This window comes from Trichosurus vulpecula, chromosome 2, assembly GCF_011100635.1.
Source record: "Trichosurus vulpecula isolate mTriVul1 chromosome 2, mTriVul1.pri, whole genome shotgun sequence".
Classification (NCBI taxonomy): Eukaryota; Metazoa; Chordata; class Mammalia; order Diprotodontia; family Phalangeridae; genus Trichosurus; species Trichosurus vulpecula.
Window position 1 is genome coordinate 430,627,111 of NC_050574.1, and position 25,875 is coordinate 430,652,985.

At 39.1% G+C, this 25,875-nt stretch overlaps 1 protein-coding gene across 1 annotated transcript in view; it reads right to left on the reverse strand.

Moving 5' to 3' along the window:
* The window catches only part of CFAP47 (cilia and flagella associated protein 47), a 965,255-nt gene that overhangs the window by 591,283 nt on the left and 348,097 nt on the right, over nt 1-25,875 (reverse strand). The window contains exons 36-37 of the mRNA XM_036744194.1: nt 24,706-24,822; nt 14,772-14,906 (exon numbers count right to left, since the gene is read on the reverse strand). Of these exons, the coding sequence (XP_036600089.1) occupies nt 14,772-14,906; nt 24,706-24,822 (252 nt within the window). The remainder of the gene's footprint in view (nt 1-14,771; nt 14,907-24,705; nt 24,823-25,875) is intronic.

Below are 25,875 nucleotides of genomic sequence, written 5' to 3' on the forward strand. Positions count from 1 at the left end.
TTGCAACGTTCACTTCCACAAGATTTTGAGTTTAAAATTTTCTCCCCATCTCTCCCCTCCCTCCAGCCTATGATGGCTGCATTCTGATTACCAATCTTTCTTCCCTTCTATCACTACTCCCCGTATCCCCTTCAGGTTCTATTTTCCTGTAGGGTAAGATAGATTTCTATACCCCATTGCCTGTGTATCTTATTTCCCAGTTACATGTAAAAACAATTTTTCTTCTACTTCTCTTACCTGATTTTCAAAATCCTTTTTGAGCTTTTCCATGGCCTGAGACAAATTCATATTTTTCTTGGAGGTTTTGAATGTAGGAGCTTTGACTTTCTTGTCTTCTTCTGAGTGTATGCTTTGATCTTCCTTGTCACTAAAGTAAGTTTCTATAGTCTGAGGTTTTTTTTTTCCATTGTTTGCTCATTTTCCCAGCCAATCATTTGACTTTTTAACTCTTTGTTAAGGTAGGACTCTGATTCCAGTGTGGAGGGCATACTGTGCTAAGCTTTGGGAGTTTTGTGCAGCTTTTTTCAGAGATACTTTAGGGACCTATAAATTTTCAGTTCTTCCAAAGTGGTATGATACAAGGAGGGATGTTTACTCCTCACCTAGCCTGTGCTCTGGTCAGTGAGTGATCACAAGCACTCTTTTCTGCCCTGGAACTGGGAGGAGGGTTCCCTCCCCACTGCTGCCACCAGCTCTGCTATGCCAGTGCTCCTCCTTACCTAGGACTGCGACTCAGGACTGCAACCCAGATCCAAGGATGGTCAAAGCAACAGAGTCCTACCTCAGTGGCAGCAAAGAGATCCCTATAATCTCCTTCTAATCAGTTGTTAGATCCCCTTACTGTCTGTGGTCTATTCTCTGAGAGCTCTGGAAGCAGCTACAGCCACTGCCACTGCTGCCACCCAGAGGCTATGCTGGGGCCAGGGCTAGTCTGTGCTCCTCTCTCACCCAGGTCTAACAGACCATTCCCAACAGACCTTCTAAGTTGTCTTTGTCATTTATGGGTTGAGAAGTCTGGAAACCTCCTCAGGTGCCAGAGATTCAGTGCCGAGGCCTGCTCCAGGTTTGCTGAGGCTGGTCTGTGCTGGTGCAGCCTGTGCTGGCATGACCCATGCTGAATTGTACTCCTCTCCCAGCCTGGTGCAACAGACTAGGTTGTCTTGGGCTAGAAATTTGTTTCACTCTCTCTTTTTGTGGGTTCTGCTGCTCTAGAATTTGTTTAGAGTCATTTTTACTGGTATTTGGAAGGCTTTAGTGAAGAGCTCATGGGGCCCCTCTTTGTATAATTTTTGCTTTGGTTTTAGAGAAGTGCTGCTAACCATGTTGAGGAAAAACCCAGTTATATCTAATATCTCATAATAGAAATGGATTTTGGATGCTGTCAAAAGCCTTTTCAACAGATATTGATATAATCATGTTTTTTATTATTTTATCATTTATATGATTAATTATATTTGTAGTTTTTCTTATTTTAACCCAACACTGCATTTCAGGTATAAATATAATCTTGAAAGGGTATATAATCCTTAAATGTGTGTATTAGCCTATTTACTACTATTGTATTTCAAATTTGTGTAACAATGTTCACTAAGGTACTGTTCTCTAGTTTTCTTTCTCTGCTTGGTCCCTCCTTGGGGGTGATATCAAGACCATATTGCTATCAAAGAAAACAGCTTGAAAGGGCCTCTTCATTTTTCTATTTTTATGAACAGTTATGCATTATTAGAATTAATTATTCTTTGGATATTTGAGAGAATTCACTTGTAAATCCTTCTGGTCCTAGATTTTTCCCCTCCCTTTGAGATTTCATTCACTGTTCAATTTCTTTTTCTGATATTTGGTTATTAAAAAAAATTTCTTTTCATCAGAGGACTTCATATTTTTGAAAATATTCATCCTTTCCATCTAAGTTACCATTTTTGTTGGCATGTAATTGTGTTGGTAAGCAAAATGGGCTCTTAGCACTCAGTCCGACCAAGTGCCCTTGAAGACTTTGGCTTTTGTTTCCTTTGAGTAATTCAGTGTATTTCATTGAGTCTTACTAGGAGCTAAGCCCCAGGCCCAAACCCCTATTAGGTGTAAAACCTATGTGGGTGTGGATTGGTAACTAAGGTGGGGCCCAAGGTGGGGCTAACTAAGGGGAGGTGCTAACTCCAGAGCCAATCATAGGAGCCTAAGTTCTGGTCATTCATGTGATGTTTGATGACATCTGAAATGGTTTAAGAAGAGAAGACAGAGCCATTTGCGCAGGGCTCTCACTTTTGGTGGCTCGCAGAGACTCCCAACAGCTGTAGCTAAGAGCCCTCCAGCTTGTAAACCCAGATGCTGGGACTTTATTAAATTCTGGTAACTATGTATTGGGATTTGAATCAAACAAGGTCTGTCTGTTGATGTTTGTAATTTGTTTGTATTTTGCTCTGAAGTTCAGGGTGGTGATTTTTTCCCCTGAACTAAGTGAATGATATTTGTATGCTGAATTAAAGTAAGCTTGTCAACCCCTTAATGTTGCTTTCCTTACTAAAGCAGATCAAAAGAACCTGTGCTTTTACAGCATGCTGGTAGCATTCTTGTTGTTGGGTTTGTATTGGTCTTTCACCCCCACAACAGCTGCTAGCTGGATTGTTGACACAGTAATTGAGCAAAATAGTTTCTGATTCTTTTATTTCCATTTCAATTATTTTTTACTTATTTATTTATAACAGTTTGCTTTTCCTCTATTTTTAAAAAAATAGATTAGCTAGTTAGCTATATTCTTCATTTTTAAAAACAAGCTTTGAATTTATCAATTCAATGTTCCTCCATCATTTGGTTTCACAATTTTATCTCCCTTGATTTTCAGAATTTTAATTTTGTTGCTAATTTGAAGGTTTTGATTTGGTGTCCTACTTTCTTTTCAGATTTATGTCCAGTTTACTGATTGGTTCTTTCTTTTCGATGATGAAATTATTTTAAAATATGTATTTTCTCCTTACATTTGCAGTAATCCGTAAATTTTGGTGTTTTGCCTCAGTCTTGAGATTTTCTTTGGTGAAATTTTCTATTGTTTCTATCATTTGTTCTTTGACTCAATAGTCTGTTAGCAATAAGTTATTTAGTCTCTGATTGATTTTTTTGTTCTTCTACAGCCTTTTATTGTGTATAATTACTATTGCATTGGAATCAACAAATGATGTGTTTAGTATTTCTGCTTTTGTTCATATTTTAGCTAAGTAATTTTATTCCCTAGAAATACATAAATTCATTTCTATTCTCATTCAGTAATTGTCAGATATTTCTTATCCCTAATTTCTCTAAAGTTCCATTGGGGTCTTTAACTGCTTTCTTGCTTATCTTTTTGTTAGACTTGTCTGTCTGAGAGAGGTATGTTGAGATCCCTCTACTTTGATAGTTTTACTGTTGCTCCCTGATGTTAATGTAGTATTAATTTAGGTATTTAGATTCTGTCATTTTCAATGCAGGCATTAATTCTTCAGCTCTGGTTTCTTTAAGCATAATATAGTTTCTCTGCTTATCTTTTTTTATCATAGCTGTTGCTTTATTTTGATTTATATGCATATTAGGCATAAAAAATTCCACTCCAGCCTCTCATTTTAATTCTATGCAAAGCTTTATATTCCAAGTCTGTTACTTGCAAATAACATATTGCTGAATTTTGCTTTCTAAAATATGTTGTTGTCTTCTTCTGTTTTATGGCTGAGTTCCTCCCATTCATGTTCATGGATGTGACTGTTAATTATATTTTCCTCTATCATCTGTCCTCTCAGACTTTGTCCTATCTTTGTCCTCCATTTATAAATAAAAATAAGGTAGTAAAAGAGAAGTAGTTTGAATAACACTTGTGATCAGTCAATGAAGCAGTCTGTTTCCATCCTACTGTCCTTCTCTTTCCCTCATCCAGCCCCTGATCACAGTTTTTTTACTCTTTTTTCCCTTTAATCTGTCCTGCAGGCTCCCCCAACCCTCACAATGTTAGAGTTTACTTATGACTCTTCCTTCATCTATCCTGCTGTTCCTTTTTAGATCACTGGCACCAAACTGAGTGCTACTCTGTACTCATTTCCATCTTTTGACCCCTATTTATATCTGTTAAAATTAATTCACTTCTACATCAAGCTGTTTGTATGTTGTATAAGTGTGTGTAATCTTCCTTTTTCCAAATTAGTCAGTCAATAAACATTTTTAAGCACCTACTCTATGCCAATCACTACACTACATGCTAGAGACATACAAAGAAACAGAAAAAGAAAAACAATCCTTGCCCTCATGGACCTTACAATCTAATGGGAGAAGATAAGACAACAAACAAAAGGAAGATGAAAGGGGGTTCCAGATAGGGGTGAGGACATGATGGAGAGGTCCAAAGAAATTCAAAAGCAGTGCAATTGGTAGAATATGACGAAAAGACACTCCTAAGCCCCATCAAATGGAAATTTTGTAGCTCATAACTCTGCCCTCCAATAAGAGAACGCTAATGAGATGTGAGCACCAAGTCTGATTCAACTCTGCAGCAAAATTAGATTTCCCAAAGAAGAGTTTCCTGGCCATGAAGATAAGATGACATCAGATGAAAATGACTTTCATGAGACACCTGTTCCCCCATCCCTTCCCCCATGTTTATATATTCTATCTCAAGTATTCCTATTATGTATATGGTGAGTTCCCTCTGTTTCATTCCCATTTCCTCCAGAGTATAGTCCCCTAGTCCTACAATCATCAAAATAAGACAAAACCTTCCATATCCCCTTTTACTCTCTTAGTTAATTTTCTCTTTGACCCTTAAAGATATTGACGTCCTGAGAGCACACTTATTTCTTCTCCCCCAATTAAGCATATAGGTAGTTCTTTCTCACATAGTCCCTTTGAATTTATGAAATGTTGGAACCTTTCTATGCTTCCCTTGTCTCTTGCATTTCCATTCCAAAGCATCTACTCACTTCTGGCCTTTTCATCAGGAATCCTTGAGAATCCCTTATTTTATTAAAGATCTATTTTTCCTCTGTAGGATAATATTCAATTTTGCCAGATAGGTTTTTCTTTGTTATAAACTTTTATTTTTTGCCTTTTGGAATATCATAATACAACATTTCCCATTAGAATAGCTGCTGCTTTTGCAAAATACTTTGTACCTGAACTTTTTTCTGTATGACTGCTTGAAGTATTTTTTCTTTGACCTGAAAGCTCTAGATTTTGACTATGATATTCTGAGTTTTCATTTGGGAGTTTAAAGAGATTACCAACATATTCTATTTTCACTTTGCCCTCCTCTTCAAAAAGACTGGTAAGTTTTATTTCTGAAATATGGCATCCAATGCTTTTTATGGTTATTATTTTCAGTTAATATTGTTATGAATAATAATAATTAGAATTTACATAATGCTTTAATATGTACAAAGCATTTAACATATGTTATGTCATTTGATCTTATCTGAAGTTTCTTCTTCTGGGTTTACCACCTTGGCCAGCTCTCAATACAAGGTATTTCTTCATTATGTTTAGTATTCTCTTCTTTTTACTCATATTTTTGTCCTCAATTTCCATTGGGGTGCTGTGCTTGGTTCAAATTATACTTTTGTATTCCTGGATTGTGTGGGCAGGCCCTGCTTAGTCCTGAATGTGTAACTAAGATTAGACTCCCTGTTCTGTAGAATTGTTGAGGTGCAGGCCCAGGTTAGCTGAATGAAGGTTCAGACTTGAGCCAAGCTAGGTGTTTTCTACCCATTGGTCTGTTTTCTTGCAGTGACTAAGGATTATGCTGTGTCACTGAGTTGGAATCTGCTCTGGCCCTATCCCCTGCTATTATGAGACCAACATATTTTATATCCCATTTATCTTGGCTTTTCTCCACTCATGGCATCCAGAGGCTTTTTTTCTGTTCTCCTAGACTGGAAGAAATGTTAATAGCTGATTCTCTTGGTTTTCTTTTTCATTGTTCCTCCCCTTGTGTTTTTTTGAGCACTACCAGGGGAGAGGAGATGGTAGGAGGTTCCTTGTAGTCTACCATCTTCCCACAATCCTGATTTCTCCTATGTTCACTTTTTCCTCTGATTCTGATCTGCAAATTTTTGTTGTATGCTTTTAAAAATAAGGTGTCCAGAGATTTTTTTAGCCAGTCATTGTATTCAAAGGATCCTAAGATTCTTAAATTTGCTCCCCATGAATTTTTTTCAGTGTTACTTATTTCCACCTTTTGACTTTATCCTAATATTTTTTGTTTTCTCATTGAATGAGTTTTGTTCATTCCATTTTTTTCAGAGAGTCATATTGTCCATTGCTACCTATTCTACAATTTTTCCCCAATGGTTTTAATTTCATTTTTTTAAAAAAATTCACTGTTGCATTTCTTCTATTCAGTCTTAAAGAAGACCTTGTAGCCATCATTCATTTTAATGAAACTGCATTTGTATTTGTCTTTAAGTTATTCTCTTTATCTGAGTTTATCTCTTGGACTTCTCTTAACTCAGAAAATTACTTCACTATATTCAGAGATTTCTTATGTTTACCCATAGCTCAAACTTCAGCTGCTGAATTGGGATTTTGTTCTGACCCTTCTTACACTTTTGGATGGGGTGAGGCAAGACCTGCCTAGTTGTGTCGCCTCTGAAATCTGGATGCTGCTGCTCCTAGGATGGGGTAACTGGAGGCAGGCCCCACCTTCTGCACTTCTTGTCTTCTGCCTCCATCTCCTGGTATCCCAAAATGCATATTGACCTTGACCTCCCCTCTCTTTTCCTTTATCTTTGTTCAACCATTAGCTGAAATTTGGCTCAATGCATTGCAGCTTTGATAGTCCTGAATCAGATGTCAGAGGTAAAGCTGGTCTCAGGTCTCAGGAGGGTTCCTGACATGAACTACATGGGGGCTGAACCATGTCTTCTCCTTCTCCCTCATGTCAGACAATCACCTTGCTCTGCTTGCCCCCAGAATACTGTGGCTTCAACAGAAGTGTCATCTTCAGGAACACTGAAGATTCCAGAGGTATGCATGGACTGGTTGGCCCTATCTCCTTGTCTAGTGGACAACCAGGGACTAATTCCATTCTTCACAGCAGCTCTGACAGATCAGGTTGAATTCCTGATGGTTTCATAATCCATTTGCAAGATCAGGATGGCTTATGTGCCTTTGGTGTATTTCCACTTGGAGTATCTACAGGTATGACATTCTATACTGGTCAACTAATGTTGACCCATGGTCTTATGGATCATTGTTTAGGCTGATGTTCTCTTAAGTTTTTCCTCCTTTTAAGTTTTAAGTGTTTCCTCACCCAAGAGTGAGTTGCAAGATTCTCTTGGAGATAAAATTGTCTTTTCTCCCCTCCACCCAGACTTCCTTCTCCTTTTGAATCAGAAAGGGGTAAACAAAGAGGTGAAGGATTTGAAAGGGCAAATGGTTTTCTTTCTGGAGGAGTGTTTGTCAGGAAAGCTGAGCTTTCCTAGGCCTTTTCACATCAATCAATCAACCAATAAATATGCATGCCAGGCACTGTGCTAAGTGCTGGGCATACAAAAAGAGGCTAAAGATAGCCCCTGTCCCCAAGGAGATCTTACAATCCAATGGAAGAGACAACATGCAAACAAATATGCACAAAGCAAGCTATTTATAAGATAAACAGGAAATAAATAACAGAGGGAAGTCATTGGAACTAAGAGGCATTAGGGAAAGCTTCCTGTAGAAGGTGGGATTTTAGTTGGGATGTGAAGGAAGACAGTCAATAGTCAGAGTGGAGGAGGGAGAGGCATTCCAAGCATGGGGAACAGCCAGAGAAAGTGTCCAGACCTGAAGGATAGAGAGTATCTTGTTTGTGCAATAGCCTGGAGGTCAGTGTCACTGGATCAAAGGGTACATATGGTGAAGTTAGGTGTAAGAAGACTAGAAAGGCCTTAGGTTATGAAGGGCTTTGAATGTCAATTTTGTATTTATTCCCAGAGGCAATGAAATGCCACTGCAGTTTACTGAGTACAGGGTTGATATGATCAGACCTGCATTTTAGAAAAATTATTTTAGTGGCTGAGTGGAGGAGGGATTGGACATGGGATAGACTTGAGGCAGACAGGCCCACCAGCAGGCTATTGCAATAATCAAGGAATACGGTGATGAGGGACTGAACTACAGTGGTAGCAGTGTCAGAAGAAAGAAAGGGCCTTTTTGAGAGGTGTTGCAAAGGTGAAATCAATAGGCCTTGATATGGGGGAGAGGGAGGGAAGAGTATTACAGGATGAGTCCGAGGTTGAGAGCCTGAGGGAATGGGAGGATGATGTTTTCCTCTACAATAGTAGGTGAAGTAAGAGGGAGTGAGGGTTTGAGGGGTTGGGGGGTAGGGACAGGTAATAATAGGCTCTGTTGTGGATAAATTGGATTTAAGATGTCTACTGGATATCCAGTTCATAATGTCTGTAAGGCAGTTGGGGATGCAAGACTGGAGTTCAGCAGAGAGATTGGTGCAGGAAAAGTAGATTTGAGACTCATCAGCAATAGAGATGGTAACTAAATACTCTGAGATTACCAAGTGCCATAGTACAGAGGGAGAAAAGAAGAAGGCCCAGGACAGAACCAGGAGGGACCAAAAGTCCTGAATGTGTTTTGAGTTTTTCTACTTCTGTATTATGATTTATACAACAATAGACAATGTTCATTTGTGGTTTTCTAAGTCAATATACCACCAGCAGGGATCCCCTTCTTTCTGAGTTTGACACTACCATCTACCCCACAATCTACAGAAAAAAATGCTTTGACTAAAACAGGCATGAAATAAATGTTTGTTGAATGAATAAATGAGGTATTTATATTGCTATCACAGAGACTATATAAGCAAAGCCAGGAGCCATCTAGCTCCAAACAGGGATACCTTAGCAGCAAAAGACTTGCTGAAGTTCACTTCTACGTGATTTGAGTTCCAAACAATGAAAGTTGGCCAGTTGTTGCATAGCTAAAGCAAACCTACTCTATTAGTCTAGGCAGTCCAAAGGGAAGCCATCACCCCAAACTGACCTCAGTCAAAAGTGGCAGCTACACTATTGAGAAAAGAGTCTCAAAAACTGAAATATAGGATAAAGCTGGTGCCTTGACTTATGGCCGATTTCCATCTTTTCTGTCTGCGTCCTCTCTCTTCTGTCCTCTCTTCTTTTCTCTTCTCTCTCTTCTCCCTGCTTTTACCACACCCCACCATTCATTTTGTGTATGGTCTGTGTATTATCTGATATGCATAAATTATCTAATTTCTATTGCTATTCCCTTGGATAAATGGGTTTATTCAATAATCTTCCTGATCCTCTTCTGCATAACTAGCATTTGGTGAGAAAAGGTGAAGTTTGGAAGTTTGGTGTACTCCATTCTCTTAAAGGGATAATGGGACAGAACCAGGAAAGCATTCTGAGCCCCCCATCCCCCAAAATCATTTCCTTTAGACTAACAATATAGACATAATTCTTCTCTACTAGACCTTCTCTGAGCACAGCTGAGTGGCTAAGCTTTGTTGCCCTTTCTCCCACTCCCCTGTTGGCAGGAATCGTGGTTGGCAAGATTCCCGAGATATCTATTAATAACTCTTAGTGAGTCACATTTAGACAAGCCAAGTGGATAGACCCATAACCTATGTAGGCATACACACACATTACAAAAGTTTTGATAGCAACATTTTAATAGCATAAACCCTGAAAGTAAACAATCAGAGAATAACTCACCCAAGAGTGAGTTGCAAGATTCTCTTAGAGATCAAATTGTCTTTCCTCCCCTCCACCCAGACTTCCTTCTCCTTTTGAATCAGAAAGGGGTAAAGAAAGAAGCGAAGGATTTGAAAGGGCAAATGGTTTTCTTTCTGGAGGACCAGAGTAGGGGAATGGAAAAAAAGTATTCATTAGACTGGTGTTCCTCACCACTCCCAGGGCCTGTTGATCACTGCCTTACTCATTCCTATTGCCTTATTCCTGGTCACTAGTCCTCTTCGAGAATGAGAACAAAGGACAAAACACAACCTATGAGTAGCCTCTGCCCCTGCCACTGCCCCTGCCCCTGCCTTCGCTTCTGCCTCCTCCCCATACTCCATTTTGATGGCTGAAGGCTGCCTCCTAAGCAATACAAGGACACTCTCAAGATCTCTCTCAAGAACTTTGGAACTGATTGTGTGACATGGGAGAAATTGGCACAGGACCTCTCAGCATGGCATTCCCACATCAAAGAAGGTGCTGTGCTCCATGAGCAAAGCAGAATTGAAACAGCTCGAAGTAAATGCAGGATGAGCAAATTTGGTGTATCCACCCCGAATGTTCACATGGACTATTTGTGCCTGACTCGTGGTAAAGCATTCCAAGCTTGTATTGGCCTGATGAGCCACAGCCGGACACATTGAATCTTGACTCAAGCATAGTGATGTCATTTTGGTCCTCTTCAAGAATGAAGCACAACAATGAACCAACCAAGACCAAGACCAAGACTGGCTAGATTGCTTTCTCAAAAACCAAACGTTAAACCCAATTCACTCTGGAGCTCATGGATTGGACAAGTCCTTGCCCTCCTAGCATAGAGTGAATGTAAATACCAAATAGTAATGGTTTCTCTTTTGGCCAGGAACCCTGAAGTTCTTCCCCTCCCAGTCTGATTGTTTTTTGGAGTTTTGATTAAAGGGGTCATTCCTTGATTAACTTCTTTAAGAGGCCTACTCACTGAATGGGTGTTATCTCACTCAAAGTGAGAACCTGAAAATACCTGAAAAGGCCTGAAAGGGCTAGGGTCTTACAATGTATCCTGAGCCATCTTCAGTGGTCCTGGTGAATATCAGGCCACTGCACCCAGATGGTTCTGGAGGAGAAAGTAAGGCTGGTGACCTTGCACCCCCCTCCCTCACTCAAAGCAAAGTCAACTGCAAGTCATGTCATCATTTCCCTGATGTCATGGTCCTCTTCAAGAAAGAAGGACAAACACAACAACTATGCTCTAATAGGCTTACAATTTCATCTGGTCTATAACTTTTCCAGGTCCATTACCCTCTAGGCTCAAGCTCCATAATCTCATTCCTGTCCCTCAAATAGGTGATAGATCATTCCTTGGCCTTCTGCTCAGACAGTCCAGGAGGCAGTCATGGCTGCTGCTCCCTCTTACACGAACCTTTCCCTTCTTCTTTGGCAAGACAGAAACTGTTCCTCATGTGGTTGCTCCACGGCCTCCAATTTCTTTTTGGAAGTCCATTTGGAGTCAAGAACAAGAAAACCACAAGAACTGATGAGAATAATGTATAGTTGGCCTGACCCACAGGCAGAAACCCAGCCTACCAAATTTTCAGTGGTGACTTCTCAGAGCAAATGGCAAGCCTCAATTACATTAACAATAGGCTCTTCAGAAATTATATTTCCTGAGTCTTGAACTGGAACATGCTCCCCTAGACTGTAATCATTAGGTTCAACTAGGCCTTTATGTAGATAAAAGTTATACAAAATGGGCCTCTGGCATTAATACTAACATTTTCAAAAGATCTTATGTTTAACCACTCAAAGTTCTTGGCATTTGTGGTGTCAAGAGTCCCCAAATCCCCCAGATCCTCCATTTAAGAAGGGCATCCAGGGCAGCACTCTCATGATTTCCCACATAACTGTATTCCTGAACTTCATTATAGTTTCTAGAAACTCATCATCCTGCAAGATTGCATCACCTCTGCAGCTCATACCTCCTCAGCAGCCCCTGACCCTGGGACCACCATTTTCCCTCTGATTGGAGAAAATGGAGGTAGACACTAGAGCATGTTGCCCAGATTCTCCATATGAGGAGGTTAACCAGGGAAGCCATCTCATCATTTCCCATCCAGCTGCACTCTTTCAAATTTTATAATGCCCTCTCATCAGGTACCCTTTTCTTCTCCCACCCCACATTTCTTACTGTTTATGTTTTGTCTTCCCCAACTAGATTATGAGATCCTCGAAAGTAGGGACTGTCTTTTGTTGTTGTTCCTCCTTCATTCTTGAAGAGGATCAATGACATCAGGAGGAGGATGTATTGACTTTCAAGTGACTTGGATTTATGCGGGGCAGGGCTGTGTAAAGTCATCAGCCTCACTCTCTCCTCCAGAGTCATCAGAGTCCAGTGGCAGGAAGACATAAGTCAAAATGACTCCAGGACCAGGACCCTCTTTTGCCTCTTTTTGTATGCCCAGGACTTAGCATAGTGCCTGGCAAATGTTAAGCACTTAATCAATGTTTATTAATTGATTGCTAAGTGAAGAATAATTGTTGATATAGAAATGACAGAACAAAAAGTAAAATAAAACGACTAATAGGGAGTTGATACCCAAGACAATTAGGGAGACAGTAAAAGAGTTTCTGAGTTAGCCATTTCAGAACCTTCTCATTTCTCCTCAAACCAATGCTTACTCTCTCAGTTAATGACTTCACCTCATTTTATGGAAAAAACTAAAACTATTTGCCATTACCTTCCTTTTCTTCCCTTCTCTTCTCATATCACTCAGACATCTTCCTCCATATCTTTTCCTTCACCTCTATTTCTCATGAAGACACTCCATTTCTCTACTCTGCATTTTTACTGGTTGTCCCCCATGCCTAGGATTCCTTTCCTCCTCACATCTACCTATGGGCTTCCTTCAAGACTCAGCTTAAATCCCACTTTCTGCAAGAGAACTTTTTAGTACTACCTCCCATACTCCCATCCCACTGTCTATTGTTAAAACCTTCCCTTTAAATTATCTCCCATTTACATTGTATAATGTAAATGTACTTGGTTGCTTGCATAGTCTCTCTCCTTAGAAAGTGAGCTCCTTCAGTGTGATTCTCCTTTCTTTATATCCTTAGGGCTTAATATAGTGCTTAGTGTGTAATAAGTGCTTAATAAATATTTGTCCGTGTATTGATTGATAAAATCAAGTTGTTAGGCCCGAATAAATAATACACAAACAACCAGATATATATAAGATATATGCAATATAAATAGGAGGAAATCCCAGAGGGAAGTCAAAAGCAGCAGGGAAAATGTAAAAAGGTCTCTTAAAGTAGATGGCATTTGAGCTGGGTCTTAAAGGAAGGCAAGAAAGTCAGAAAGTAAAGGCTCAGAAGAGAGATCATTCCAGGAATCCCCACCAGCTAGTGAAAAGGCATTGGGTAGGATGGTGTATTATGTTTAAGGAAAAGCAAAGAAGCCAGTGTCACTGGATCATAGACTATGGGTTGGGGCAGGGGATGGCTAGCAATGCATAAAAAGATAGGAAAGGCAGGAGGGGAATGGGTTATGAAGTGACATAAGAGCCAAACAGAGGAAGAGACAACTGGAGTTAATTAAATATTGGTGACATGGTTAGAGCCAGACTTTAGGAAGATCACTTTGGCAACTGAGTGGAGGATAGACTCGAATGGGGAGGGTCTTAAAGTAGAGAGATCAGACAAAAGACAATTGCAATAGTCCAGGCATGAAGTGATGAAGGCCAACACCAGGGTGACAACTGTATAAGGGAAGAGAAGAGGACATATATAACAAATGTTGAGAAGGAAGAAACGACATGACTTGAAAACAAATTGGATATGTGAATTGAATTTGAATGAGAAGTCAAGGGTAACACTTAGGTTGCATGACTGAGTGACTAAAAGGATCATGGCACCCTTCACACAACAGGGAAGACAGGGAGAAGGCAGGGTTTAGAGGGAAAGATAGTAAGTTCTGATTTTGGACATGTTCAGTTTGTGATGAGTATTTTTGTTGTTTAGTCCTTTTCAGTCATGTATGACTCTTCATGACCCCATTTGGGTTTTCTTGGCAAACATACCAGAGTGGTTTGCCATTTACTTTCCCAGGTCATTTTACAGATGAGAAAACTGAGGCAAACAGGGTAAAGTTACTTGCCCAGGGTCACACAGCTAGTAAGTGTCTGAGGCCAGATTTGAACCAAGGAAGATGAGTCTTCCTTACTCCAGACCCAGCGCTCTATCTGCTGCACCACCTAGCTCCCTTGAGACATCTGAGATATCCAGTTTGAAATGTCCAGGAATCAGTTGTTGATGAAAGCAGTCAGGATAGAGGTTGATGTTGAATAAGTAGATTTGAGAATTATCCACATGGAGATAATAATTGAATCCATGGGAACAATGTTTTTTTTCCTCCCTAGCAATTTTTCCTATTAGAATAAGCTGCTAGTTCACACAAGTGATAGAATCTTGCTTATGTTCAAAAACCACCTCCCCCCAAGAAGCCTCCACTGATTACTCTATCCAGAAATAATCTCTGTCTCTTCTGAATTTACATATAATATTAATAAATTAATATCTGTAAAGACCAGCCAGGCAAGTCACCATTGTCATAATGTTTGCTTTTCTGTACTAGGATTTGGACAAAATCATTGGGGAGTGAGCAACTGCCCAGAAGACTCAGAAAATGCTAGGCTTTCCTGTCTACTTAGTAAATCAATTCCCTTAGGAACTAAATGAATCTCATGACTACAAAATGTCAAAACCACTTCAAAAATAAAGTTTAACTCTCTTTTCCCCCACCATACCACACTCACTTACAACCACCACTAATACCATAATCCAGCCAATTAATGAGTGAACTTGAGATATTAACTTCATGATATATATGCTTGTAACTTGTTATATGCACCTTAAATAGGAATGTGACACTTCCTCCCCTGACCTGCCACTAAGATATCGGTTACATAGCATATGAAAGTATGCATGCAGTTTCAGTATCCCTCTGCCATTTAAATGCTTGACACTAGTTTTAGACTTCAGGGAGCACTTTAGATCCAAAGATCAGTAGGTTTTGTTCCTATCCAGAGCCATACATACCTGTCTGACAACTGTGGTATGCAGAGAACAGGGAAACTGAACAATCTTTGTAGGTAGGTAAGATGGCAGGTTTTCATACAGATAGACACAAAACATGAGCATCCAGACTGGATTTGGATCACAAATGTCAATGGCCTAGTTTCAAAGAGAAAAAAATGCATAAATTAGCAGAATATTAAGATAGGTGAAGATACGCCATAATAGGTAAAGACATTATCAGGAAGATACCGAGAGGCAGTGTGATGCCGTGAACTAACCTAAGCGGCACACAGCTGGTACAACAGATAGAGCTCTGGGCCTGAGCTGAGTCACAAAGACCTGAGTTCAAATTTGACCCCAGACACTTAACTGTGTTACCCCATGCAGATTATTTAACCTCTGTTTTCCTAAGTTTCCTCAACTATAACTGGAGATAATAACTGTGCCTACCTCACAAGGTTATGAGGAAAATAAACCAAGATAATATTTACAAAGTATTATGCCTTGGGCCCATAGTAGGTTCTAAATAAATGTTTATTAAATGCTTATTCCCTTCCTTTCCTCTTCCTCTGCCCATCCACCCACCCATTCAGGAAGATCTAGGTGCAACAGTGGGAATACTGATGATACTTACTGGCTGGAGGAACTTTGGGAAGTCATTAAGCTCTTAATGCCCTGGGCAACTCTCTAGACAATTAACTATGGAACAGCTGTCTATGAGCCTTAATAGCTAGACTTTCCTTACCTAGAATTTTCTACTCCAGTGAAATCACCAGTCTACATAAAGCAGTCAGTTGTTCAGTCTTTTCAGTCATAGCCAACTCTTTGGGACCATTTGGAGTTTTCTTGGCAAAGATACTGTACTGGTTTGCCATTTCCTTCCCTAGTCATTTCACAGATGAGGAAATGGAGGCAAACAGGGTTAGGTGACTTGCCCAGGGTTACACAGCTAGTGTCTGGGGCCAGACTTGGACTCACAAAGATGACTCTTCCTGACTTCAGGCCCAGCACTCTAACCACTGCGCCACCCAGCTGCCCAGCAGCAGTCAGTTGTTAGATACTTACAAAAATATTATTTTTTACTTCCAGTGTATGCTGCCCCAAAGCAGAGATAGAGAGTAAGGGTGCGTGAAAAGTAGCTCAAATGTCACGAAAAGAGACTCAGAAATAGTCTACAAAAATCTACATTTCTAGAAATCCCTAAGTTCTGGAGTGAGGGTTACAGGGATACTTAGGAGGATTTAAGTAACTACAAGCTCAGTGGGGAATCGACAGTGCCAAAAACAAAACAAAACAAAACCCTTACACAGTCTGGAGCTGGCATTACCAGAAACATTCCTTCAAAACAAGGCAGATAATTGCTTCATTGTACTTGGCACCAGTTGGAACACATCTGGAATATAGGCCTCTCTTGGGGTCTTACATTTTAAAAGCAGCACTGATTAGAGTTCCAGAGGATGGGATCCAGAAACATAAAGAAGTGTGTGTGTGTGTGTGTGTGTGTACATATTTGTCACCTTGAAGAATTAGACTTGGTTTTTATGTAGTACCCCCTTGGTGATGCATGATGGAAGGACTCTTCTCCCCCACTTCGAAGCAGATATGGATAACCTCTGATTACTTCCTGTCTGCCGTAAGGACACTTAATTTCCTAAGAAGGCATAACTCCATGGATATAGTAAAGGGACAATCCCCAACCCCAGACCGTTCCTTCCTACTTCTAGCTGTAAGGATGACTCTTGGGTCTATGAAGAGAGGGAAAGACTGCTCTCCTCCCTCCTCCACACCTGGCCCTGTCAATCCCTTAACCTCCTAGGTAAGCCTGCACCTAGGATGGGACCACCTCTTCTTCTGTCTTCTTTCTTTTGATGCAGGGCCTTGTTAGAACTTGAAAGGCAGGAGGTATCTCTCCCTTCCCCCTCCTTTCCTGAGCACCCAAGCAACCAGAGGTCAGCTTCTGAAGCAGTTGCAGCAACCACAGCAGCAGCAGCAGAAAAAGCAACAGAATGTCCATGACAGAGAGTCATCCACAGAGAATGAAACTACCATAAATAAAAGAACACACTTGGTGGTGTTTTAAGTGGGAGTGAAACGTAAAATAGCTCATAAGGAACTCTTCACAAATGACCCAACAAGGTTTACAAGCTATCTCCTAACTTAATTGTAATCATTCTACAATTAGTTATTGATTGTTGTTCAGCTGTTTTAGTCATATCTGACTCTTTGTGATCCCATTTGAGGTTTTACCGGCAAAGACACTATACTGTTGCCATTTCCTTCTCCAGTTCATTTCACAGATGAGGAAACTGAGGTAAATGGGGTTGTATCACTTGCCCAGGGTCACATAGCTAGTGTCTGAGGTCAAATTTGAACTCAGGTCTTCCTGACTCCAAGCTGACCTTTATTGATTATATCGCATTCTGAAGGTGGGCATAAAACTGTCTATTTCATCAACAATTCATACTTTTACTCTTAATAACTTTATTTTATTTCCTTTTTCCTCCTTCCTTCCCCACTGTTCCACTTGGAATGATCCCTCAGACAAGAGTATGGGATATAATGGTTCCTCAAGAATCTGAGAAGGGAGAGGAGGCATTTGGAATTTAGTGCCCCTACTGAAGAAATGGACTACCCCACAGCAAACAACCCCTGGGGAAAATCATGACAGCAGGTAAAGGCAAGTGTTGTCTGGAGGGGGCGGAGCCAAGATGGCAGCTGGAAGGCAGGGACTTACTTAAGCTCTCCCACCACCCCAGGTCCCACCAAACACCTATAAAAATGGCTCTGAACAAATTCTAGAGCTGCAGAACCCACAAAATAGCAGAGGGAGGTGGGCTCCAGTCCAGGAAAGCCTAGATGGTCATGGGGTAAGGTCTATCGCACAGACCTGGGAGCAGAGTGGAGCAGAGCCCAGCATGGGCCACAGCAGGACCAACCAGACCAGGAGCCAGGCAGAATAGTCCATGGGGCCCTGAATCATTGAGCTGTAGCAGTTACCAGACTTCTCAACCCACATATACCAAAGAAAACAGAGGTTAGTGGGAAAAGCTGCTGGGACAGAGTGAAAGGAGTTTGCAGTCAGCCACATCACTGGGGGTGGCAGAGGTGGTACAGCTCTGAGGCTGCTTCCAGAGCTACAGCTGCAGTTGTTTCTGGCCCCAGGCCCACCTGGTGGGGGAATTAAGTGGCAGATTAGAGCAGGAGTGCAAAGCCTGCTTTGCCCTGCCTGGATCTGGGCTGCAATCCTGGTTGGCGATTCTTGGGGGAGAAGGAGCACTGGTGTGGCAGAGCTTGCTGTGTAGAAGTAGCTCTGAAAACAGCAGTGCAGCCCCTCAAGCTTGGGACAAAGTACTCTCTATTCTACAAGCAGTCATACCCCAACAGAAAGCTCAAGGGTCAAGTAGCTGGCTGGGAACACGAACAGGCAGTGAAAATACTCTCAGATTCAGACTCAGACTTTGGAATCTCTTTTTAACGACAAAGAAGACCAAAACATTCGGCCAGAAAAAGTCAACAAAATAAAAGAGCTTACATCCAAAGCCTCCAATAAAAATATGAATTGGTCTCAGGCCGTGGAAGAACTCAAAAAGGATTCGGAAAAGCAAGTAAGAGAAATAGAGAAAAAATTGGGAAGAGAAATGAGAGTGATGCGAGAAAAACAAGTCAATGATTTGTTAAAGGAGACCCCAAAAATACTGAAGAAAATAACACCTTAAAAATAGACTAACTCAAATGGCAAAAGAGCTCCAAAAAGCCAATGAGGAGAAGAATGCCTTGAAAGGCAGAAATAGCCAAATGGAAAAAAGGAGGTCCAAAAGACCACTGAAGAAAATACTACATTAAAATTAGATTGGAGCAAGTGGAAGCTAGTGACTTGATGAGAAATCAAGATATTATAAAACAGAACCAAAGGAATGAAAAAATGGAAGCCAATGGGAAATATCTCATTGGAAAAACCTCTGACCTGGAAAATAGATCCAGGAGTGATAATTTAAAAATTATTGGACTACATGAAAGTCATGATCAAAAAAAGAGCCTAGATATCATCTTTCAAGAAATTATCAAGGAGAACTGCCCTGATATTCTAGAGACAGAGGGTAAAATAGAAATTGAAAGTATCCACTGATCTCCTCCTGAAAAAGATCCCAAAAAGAAAACTCCTAGGAATACTATCACCAAATTCCAGAGTTTCCAGGTCAAGGAGAAAGTACTACAAGCAGCCAGAAAGAATCAATTTGAGTATTGTGGAAACACAATCAGGATAATACAAGATGTAGCAGCTTCTACATTAAGGAATAGAAGGGCTTGGAATATGATATTCCAGAGGTCAATGGAGCTAGGATTAAAACCAAGAATCACCTACCCAGCAAAACTGAGTATCATGCTCCAAGGCAAAATATGGATTTTCAATAAAATAGAGGACTTTCAAGCTTTCTCAGTGAAAAGACCAGAGCTGAATAAACAATTGGACTTTCAAACACAAGAATCAAGAGAAGAATGAAAAGGTAAACAGGAAAGAGAAATCATAAGGGACTTACTAAAGTTGAACTGTTTTGTTTACATTCCTACTTGGAAAGATGATCTGTATAATTCATGAGATCTTTCTCAGTGTTAGGGTAGTGGAAGGGAATATAGATATGTATAGACAGAGGGCACAGGGTGAGTTGAATATGAAGGGATGGTATCTTAAAAACATAAAATCAAATTAAGGGGTGAGAGAGAAATATATTGAGAGAGGGAGAAAGGGAAAGATAGAATGGGGTAAATTATCTCACATAAGAGTGACAAGATAAAGCAGTTCTGCTGGAAGGGAAGAAGGGGCAGGTGAGGGGGAATGAGTGAATCTTGCCCTCATTGGATTTGACTTGAGGAGGGAATAATATACACACTCAATTGGGTATCTTAACCCACAGGAAAGAAGAAGGAAGGGGATAAAAAAGGGGAGATGATAGAAGGGAGGGCAGATAGGGGAGGAGGTAATGAAAAGCAAACACTTTGGAAAAGGGACAGGGTCAAGGGAGAAAACTGAACAAAGGGCGACAGGATAGGAGGGAGCAAAATATAGTTAGTCTTTCACAACATGAGTATTGTGGAAGTATTGTGCATAATGATACACATGTGACCTATGTTGAATTGCTTGCCTTCTTAGGGAGGGTGGCTGAGGAGGGAAGAGAGGAGAGAATTTGGAACTCAAAGTTCTAAAAGTGGATGCTCATAAAAAGTTGTTTTTGCATGCAACTGGGAAATAAAATATACAGGCAATGGGGCATAGAAATCTATCTTGCCCTACAAGAAAGTAAGGGAAAAGGGGATGGGGGGCAGTGGGGTGACAGAAGGGAGGGCTGACTGGGGAATGGGGCAATCAGAATATATGCCATCTTGGAGTGAGGGGGAGGGTAGAAATGGGGAAAAATTTTGTAATTCAAAATTTCATGGAAATCAATACCGAAAACTAAAAATATTAAATAGATATTAAAATATAAATAAAAAAAGAAAACACCACATTAGCAAAACTGTTGCCAATTTCAGCTGAACCTGTGGTTCTCTGGCATCAATGTGCCAGATACTGAAGTTAATTAAGAATAATTAAAATAGCAGCAGGCTTTGTTTTCCTCTTTAAAAAAAAGTGTTGTCTGTCTCTGTGGCCTTACCATGGCTAGTCTCAGTGCTAAGTGTATAATTCTGGAAGACACATATAGGAAGAATAAATATTTAGGATTTGAATTAGTGAGGAAAGAGGACCTGAGAAAATAATCCCCAATTTCCACATTCCACTTCCAAAGAGTGCAAAGGGAGCAGAACAGATGTTCCCCAAGTCCCATATACTAGAGAATGCAGTTGTTTATTAGATACTTACAAAAATGTCATGCATCATCATTTTTTTAACTTCTCATGAATCTTGCCCCCAAGTAGACACAGGGAATAAGAGAATGTGGAAATCAGTCGCAGTGAGGAGTAACAAGCTTACATGTCATGGAAAGAAAAGCACAAATCATCTACAAAAATATACATTTTTAGAAATTGCTAAACTCTACAGGGAGAGTTTTAGGGAGGCTTAGGAGACTGAAGTGACTACATTAGTTTGCAATTGGTTGCCACAAGACTAGGTCCACCATCAATTTGTAGCTTTAGTGACAGTGGCTCTTTCTCTGCCAGGTCAGACATGGAGATTCTTCAGAAGACTCAGTCCTGTTAAAAGACTCAGTCCTGTTAACAAATACATCTTAGCAGCAATGCATGCCTTTCTAAACCAATAAGCCATTATTCTCCCCCATTCTAGAACCAGTCCAGTGATTTAGGCTTGGGGTTAAAATGCAATGAGATACTCAAGCACCACAAAATGCAATAAAAACAACTTTACTTTAAATGACTAAAAAGGATTCAATTCCTAAAGTTGAGAATGATACTGACTCATAAAACACTACTTCCTTCCACCTGCAGAGTCTCTAAGGCAATTAGTAATGCTAGCTCAGAGAAATAACAGTTTTTCTAAAGCCTCTGTTGCCAACTCTCTGTAGGGTGAGTTTTTATCCTTTAGACATCAAGGAAGCTAAAAGGATTCTCTGCCCCCTTAAAGAAGTAGCCCTACATGAAACAGAAGCTGCCTTTATCAACACCCCCCCAAAAAAAATTCTTCAGAAAAACTATTTTATTGGTAAATATATCTATATTTATTTTTATTGTTTAGTATCTATCTATGCAGCATCTTAGTATTAAGATATATCTATTTTTATTTCTTAGTATCTTTCTATATATAGATATAGTATCTTAGTATTTACATGGCTACAGATACATTTTTATTGCTTAGAACCTATCTGAATCGCGAGAGAGAAAATCTTTTTTATCTATAAAGCTGAAGATACACTTTTATTGCTTAGTATCTATCCATCTATCTATCTAGAATCTTTGTATCTATATAATTATAGATATATTTACCAATAAAAGTTTTTTTCTAGAGAATTCTTGGGGTTTTCAGGGAGTAGGTTGTAAAGAAAAACTTGTTTCCTTTAGGGCTGGTCCTTTAAGGGGACAGGGAGTCAGTCCTCTTAGCTTTCCCTCTGTCTAAGGCATAAGAACCAACCTTATGAAGAGTTGGCATCAGAGGGCATGTACATTTTGTTTAGACATTCTAGTCCCAATCTTACCCAGCTTGGGCTGTGGCTAATAAAACTAGCTTTTGTGTCCAAGTAGCTCCTACTATTCATGGCCACATGAGGATTCCCTTGAACATGTAGCATACAGATAATAATGTTTTAACACCCCTTAGTCATTATTCTCCCACAGAGCCCCAAATACAATTTGTAATTTTCTCTTAAACTCTGAAACCACATCATGATCATAAATATCATTCAAGCTATACAACTGATGAATGGATAGCAAAATTAATAAGTGACCATGTATACCACAGCTTATATCTGACAAGCTATAATTCAAGAGTCATAGTAGACCTGAAAAAGACATACAAGATTGTTTAGTCCAACCTTGTTATCTAACTAATAAGAAAATTAAAACCCAGAGAGACTGATTGACTTGATCAAAGTCACAAGGGCAGTCAGCTGCAGGGCTGGGCCCCAAGTCTTCTGACTCTAAATCACATTTTAATGGATTATGTCAAAATGCCATCCATCTGATATAATACCTTTTAAAAAAAGAGATTTTTTTTTACCTCATCCTTTTTTCCCAGTATCTGTCTCCCAAAGAGCCAGACATTATAACATAAAAATAAAAAGAGACAAAAAGTAGTTAAGGACCAAATACATAACCAAAATATCAACTGAATATAATAGTATTTGCAATGTTCCACATCCATAGTCCCTCACCTTTGCAAAGAAAGTAAATAGATGTAGTCTAATAGTTCTTCTTCAAGGCCAGTCTTAGCCATTCTTTTATTGTCCAGCCTTTAATTCATGTCTGACTCTTTGTGACCTCATTTGGGGTTTTCTTGGCAGAGATACTGGATGAGTTTGCCATGTCCTTCTCCAGCCCATTTTACAGATAAAGAAACCAAGGCTAACAGGATTCAGTGATTTAGTCAGGGTGATACAGCTGGTAAGTTTCTGAGGCCAGATTTGAATTTAGGCCTCCCTGACTCCACACCTGGTTCTCTATATACTGTGGCACCCAGCTGCCCCCTTAATCATTATAATTACCCAATATTCAGGATTGTTATTGTTGTTTGCATTTACATCATTATATTCATTATATATGCTGTTTTCATTGTTTTGCTTACCTTGCTTTGCATCAGTTCATGTAAGTCTTATCATGCTTCTTGGATTCTTCATATTTCTTATAATTCAGTACCATTCCATTACATTCATGAACTACAGTTTATTTAGCCATTCCCTAGTCAATGGGAAGATAATACCTTATATGCCTTGTCTCCCATATTATGTCTGCCTATACCCTAACTGGACCATCTATAAATAGTTCTTTTTCACACCTTACTTTCCTTTTTCACATTTTATAATGAACTCCAAACCAATTTAATCAGCTGTCACTAGTAGAGCCCCTATTTACCAAGCCAATCCCACCTACTAATTCCCTTCCAAGCATTACCTTCTTTAACATTAATTTTAAAAAGAACTTTCTAATCATTAGGCCTACCTAGATTGGGCTACGTGAGGTAGTAGGTTCACTGTCATTAAAAATATTAAAATAGAATCTCGATAACTACCTGCCATTGTTCATAGACAGGGAATTTCTATGACTTCATAGTAGCATAGACTAAAAGACCTCTAAGATCTGCCACTTTCACCTTTGTTCAAACCCTCATTACTTCATCCTCAGGTATTTCAACAGCCTCTTAAAATGCCCTTCTTATCTTTAGTCACTTCCTCTCTGGAATATTTTACATTCCTTAACAATAGTTGTTAAGAACTACTTTGATTGTAGCATTCCCCTCCTCAAAAAGTTTTCGGTGTTTCCATCAGAAATAAAGCCTGTGTCTTATCCTGGCACTCAAGACCCGAAAATCTGGCCCTAACATTTTTCCAACCTATTCTCCCATCATACAAACATTTTGCCTTCAACCTGGCTCACAACTCACTGTTCCTTAAGTTTACCTTATTCAATTCCACCTCTAGTCTTTTACTATCCTACTTCCCAAGTTCTATGGCTTTATAATTAAGCCTTTTTCAAACTCAATCAATTCCCACCTATTTCAGTCAGGCCTCTTCTGACCACTCTACACCACAGTGATAACCCTGTCTTCTAAACTCACGTAACACAGTGTGTCTCACTTATTCAACATTTCATGAACCACTCCTTCACACTACTAGTTAACTTTTAATGTACCTACCGTTAAGATTATGACCTCCTCAAGGGTAAGGTCAATCAATGTCTTATACTCAAATTGTCTAACATAATGCTTACAAAAGCACAACAGACTTGTAATATTTTGTTCACTGATATTCAAGACAATAAAGCCAAATGGAATTCCAAGTTGGAGATTGAAAAACTGAAATATGACATTACTATTATCATCACCACATGTCTATTTATTTGAGGAACGAAATGAGAAATCTGAGATTAGTATTTTTACATTACAAAATTATAAATTATAAAATTATTATAAATTACAACCACATATACATAATTGCAAAAAATATAATAAAACCTTCATATACATATAACTCAGCCCCTTTAATTCATTCTTAGCACTCTAGTAAGATTAATAAAACACTAAAGTTTTATTCAGGTAGTTTATGATCCCTGAGTCTCTCGACAGAATTAGAGTCTTATTATGCACAGTTGGGTATACATAATACTACATATTAAAATATTGCAATAGCCTTCCATGGAGTCATATTTCAGTTTCTACACTGTAACAATATCCTGCAGAAAATATTTTTCAATTCATGTTTGAGAAATTATGACTTAAACGATATTGCAAGGGAGCAAAGCAACAGAAGAGCTCATAAATGGTCTATGGCATACATAATATAAAGACATTTACCTGTATATCTATATTTAAATCAACTTCACGTAGAGCATTCACCACAATTAAACAATTGTGCAAGCGCTGTTCAGGACTGTGTGGAGAGGTATACATGTCTACAAAATGTGTCGGTATCTGCAAAAGACAAAAACCTAACACTTTAGTTGGAGCGGAAAGAAAGGTGTTACTCTACCGTTGTTCTTGCTAATATAGTAAAATAACATCCGGAAAAAAGCAAATGGTGAAAGTAATGTGTACTGTATCAAAAGGTCAGTAAGGAAAGAAGATACATAGCCCAATCATTTGCTCTATGAAACATGTTGTTATAAACAAAACAACAAAGTTCCTTAATAATGGTTCACAAAAACAATGGAAAAATAAACATTCAAAATGTAGGCAAGAAAAAGTTGCACAAAACACTTACAAATTAACAAAATATAATCAAAGAAATTACTACTGTGTCCCTTCCTAAACCTGAGGATCTACTACTTTTAGCTGGTTTTTGTTCTTCTTGTCTATCTATCTTAACTGTAGTCAATTGGAAAATATATACATATATGTATATATATAGTTCTGATAATTTTATTTTGTATGATTTAATTTAATTTCTTTACATATTTCCTTATTGCTTCATAGTTATTTTATATTACCATAATATTCTATTACATCAACATTATTATTTATTTAGACATTATAGAATTGTATGCTCAACAAATGTTTTGTAGTTTTGATGTTATTTGGTTTTTTGTTCATTACAAATAAACAACTAATGAATACTTTTGTAGAGATGGGTTCTTTTTTTCTCTTTAAGATGCTTTAGGATTAAAGTCCTAGATGTGGAATTGTTAGGTCAAAAGATAGGATTAGTTTTATCACAATTGTCAATACTATCATATTAGTCTCCAAAATATTTGCGACAGTCTACATTACCATCAATAAGGACAAGAGCACCTACTTCCTCAAAGGCATACTAAAAATTGGATTGTTTTTTTTACCATTTTTTGCTTTGTTTTAATATTAGATCCCTAATATAGTCAAATTTCATTGTAGTTTTAAATTGGTATCCTATGGTAGTCCTGATTTGCATTTCACTGATTATTAGGGAATTATCTGATCATCTTTTCACTCACGTACTGAAGGTTGACATTTCTTCCTTCATAAAGAGTTTGTATCCTTTAACAATTGTTC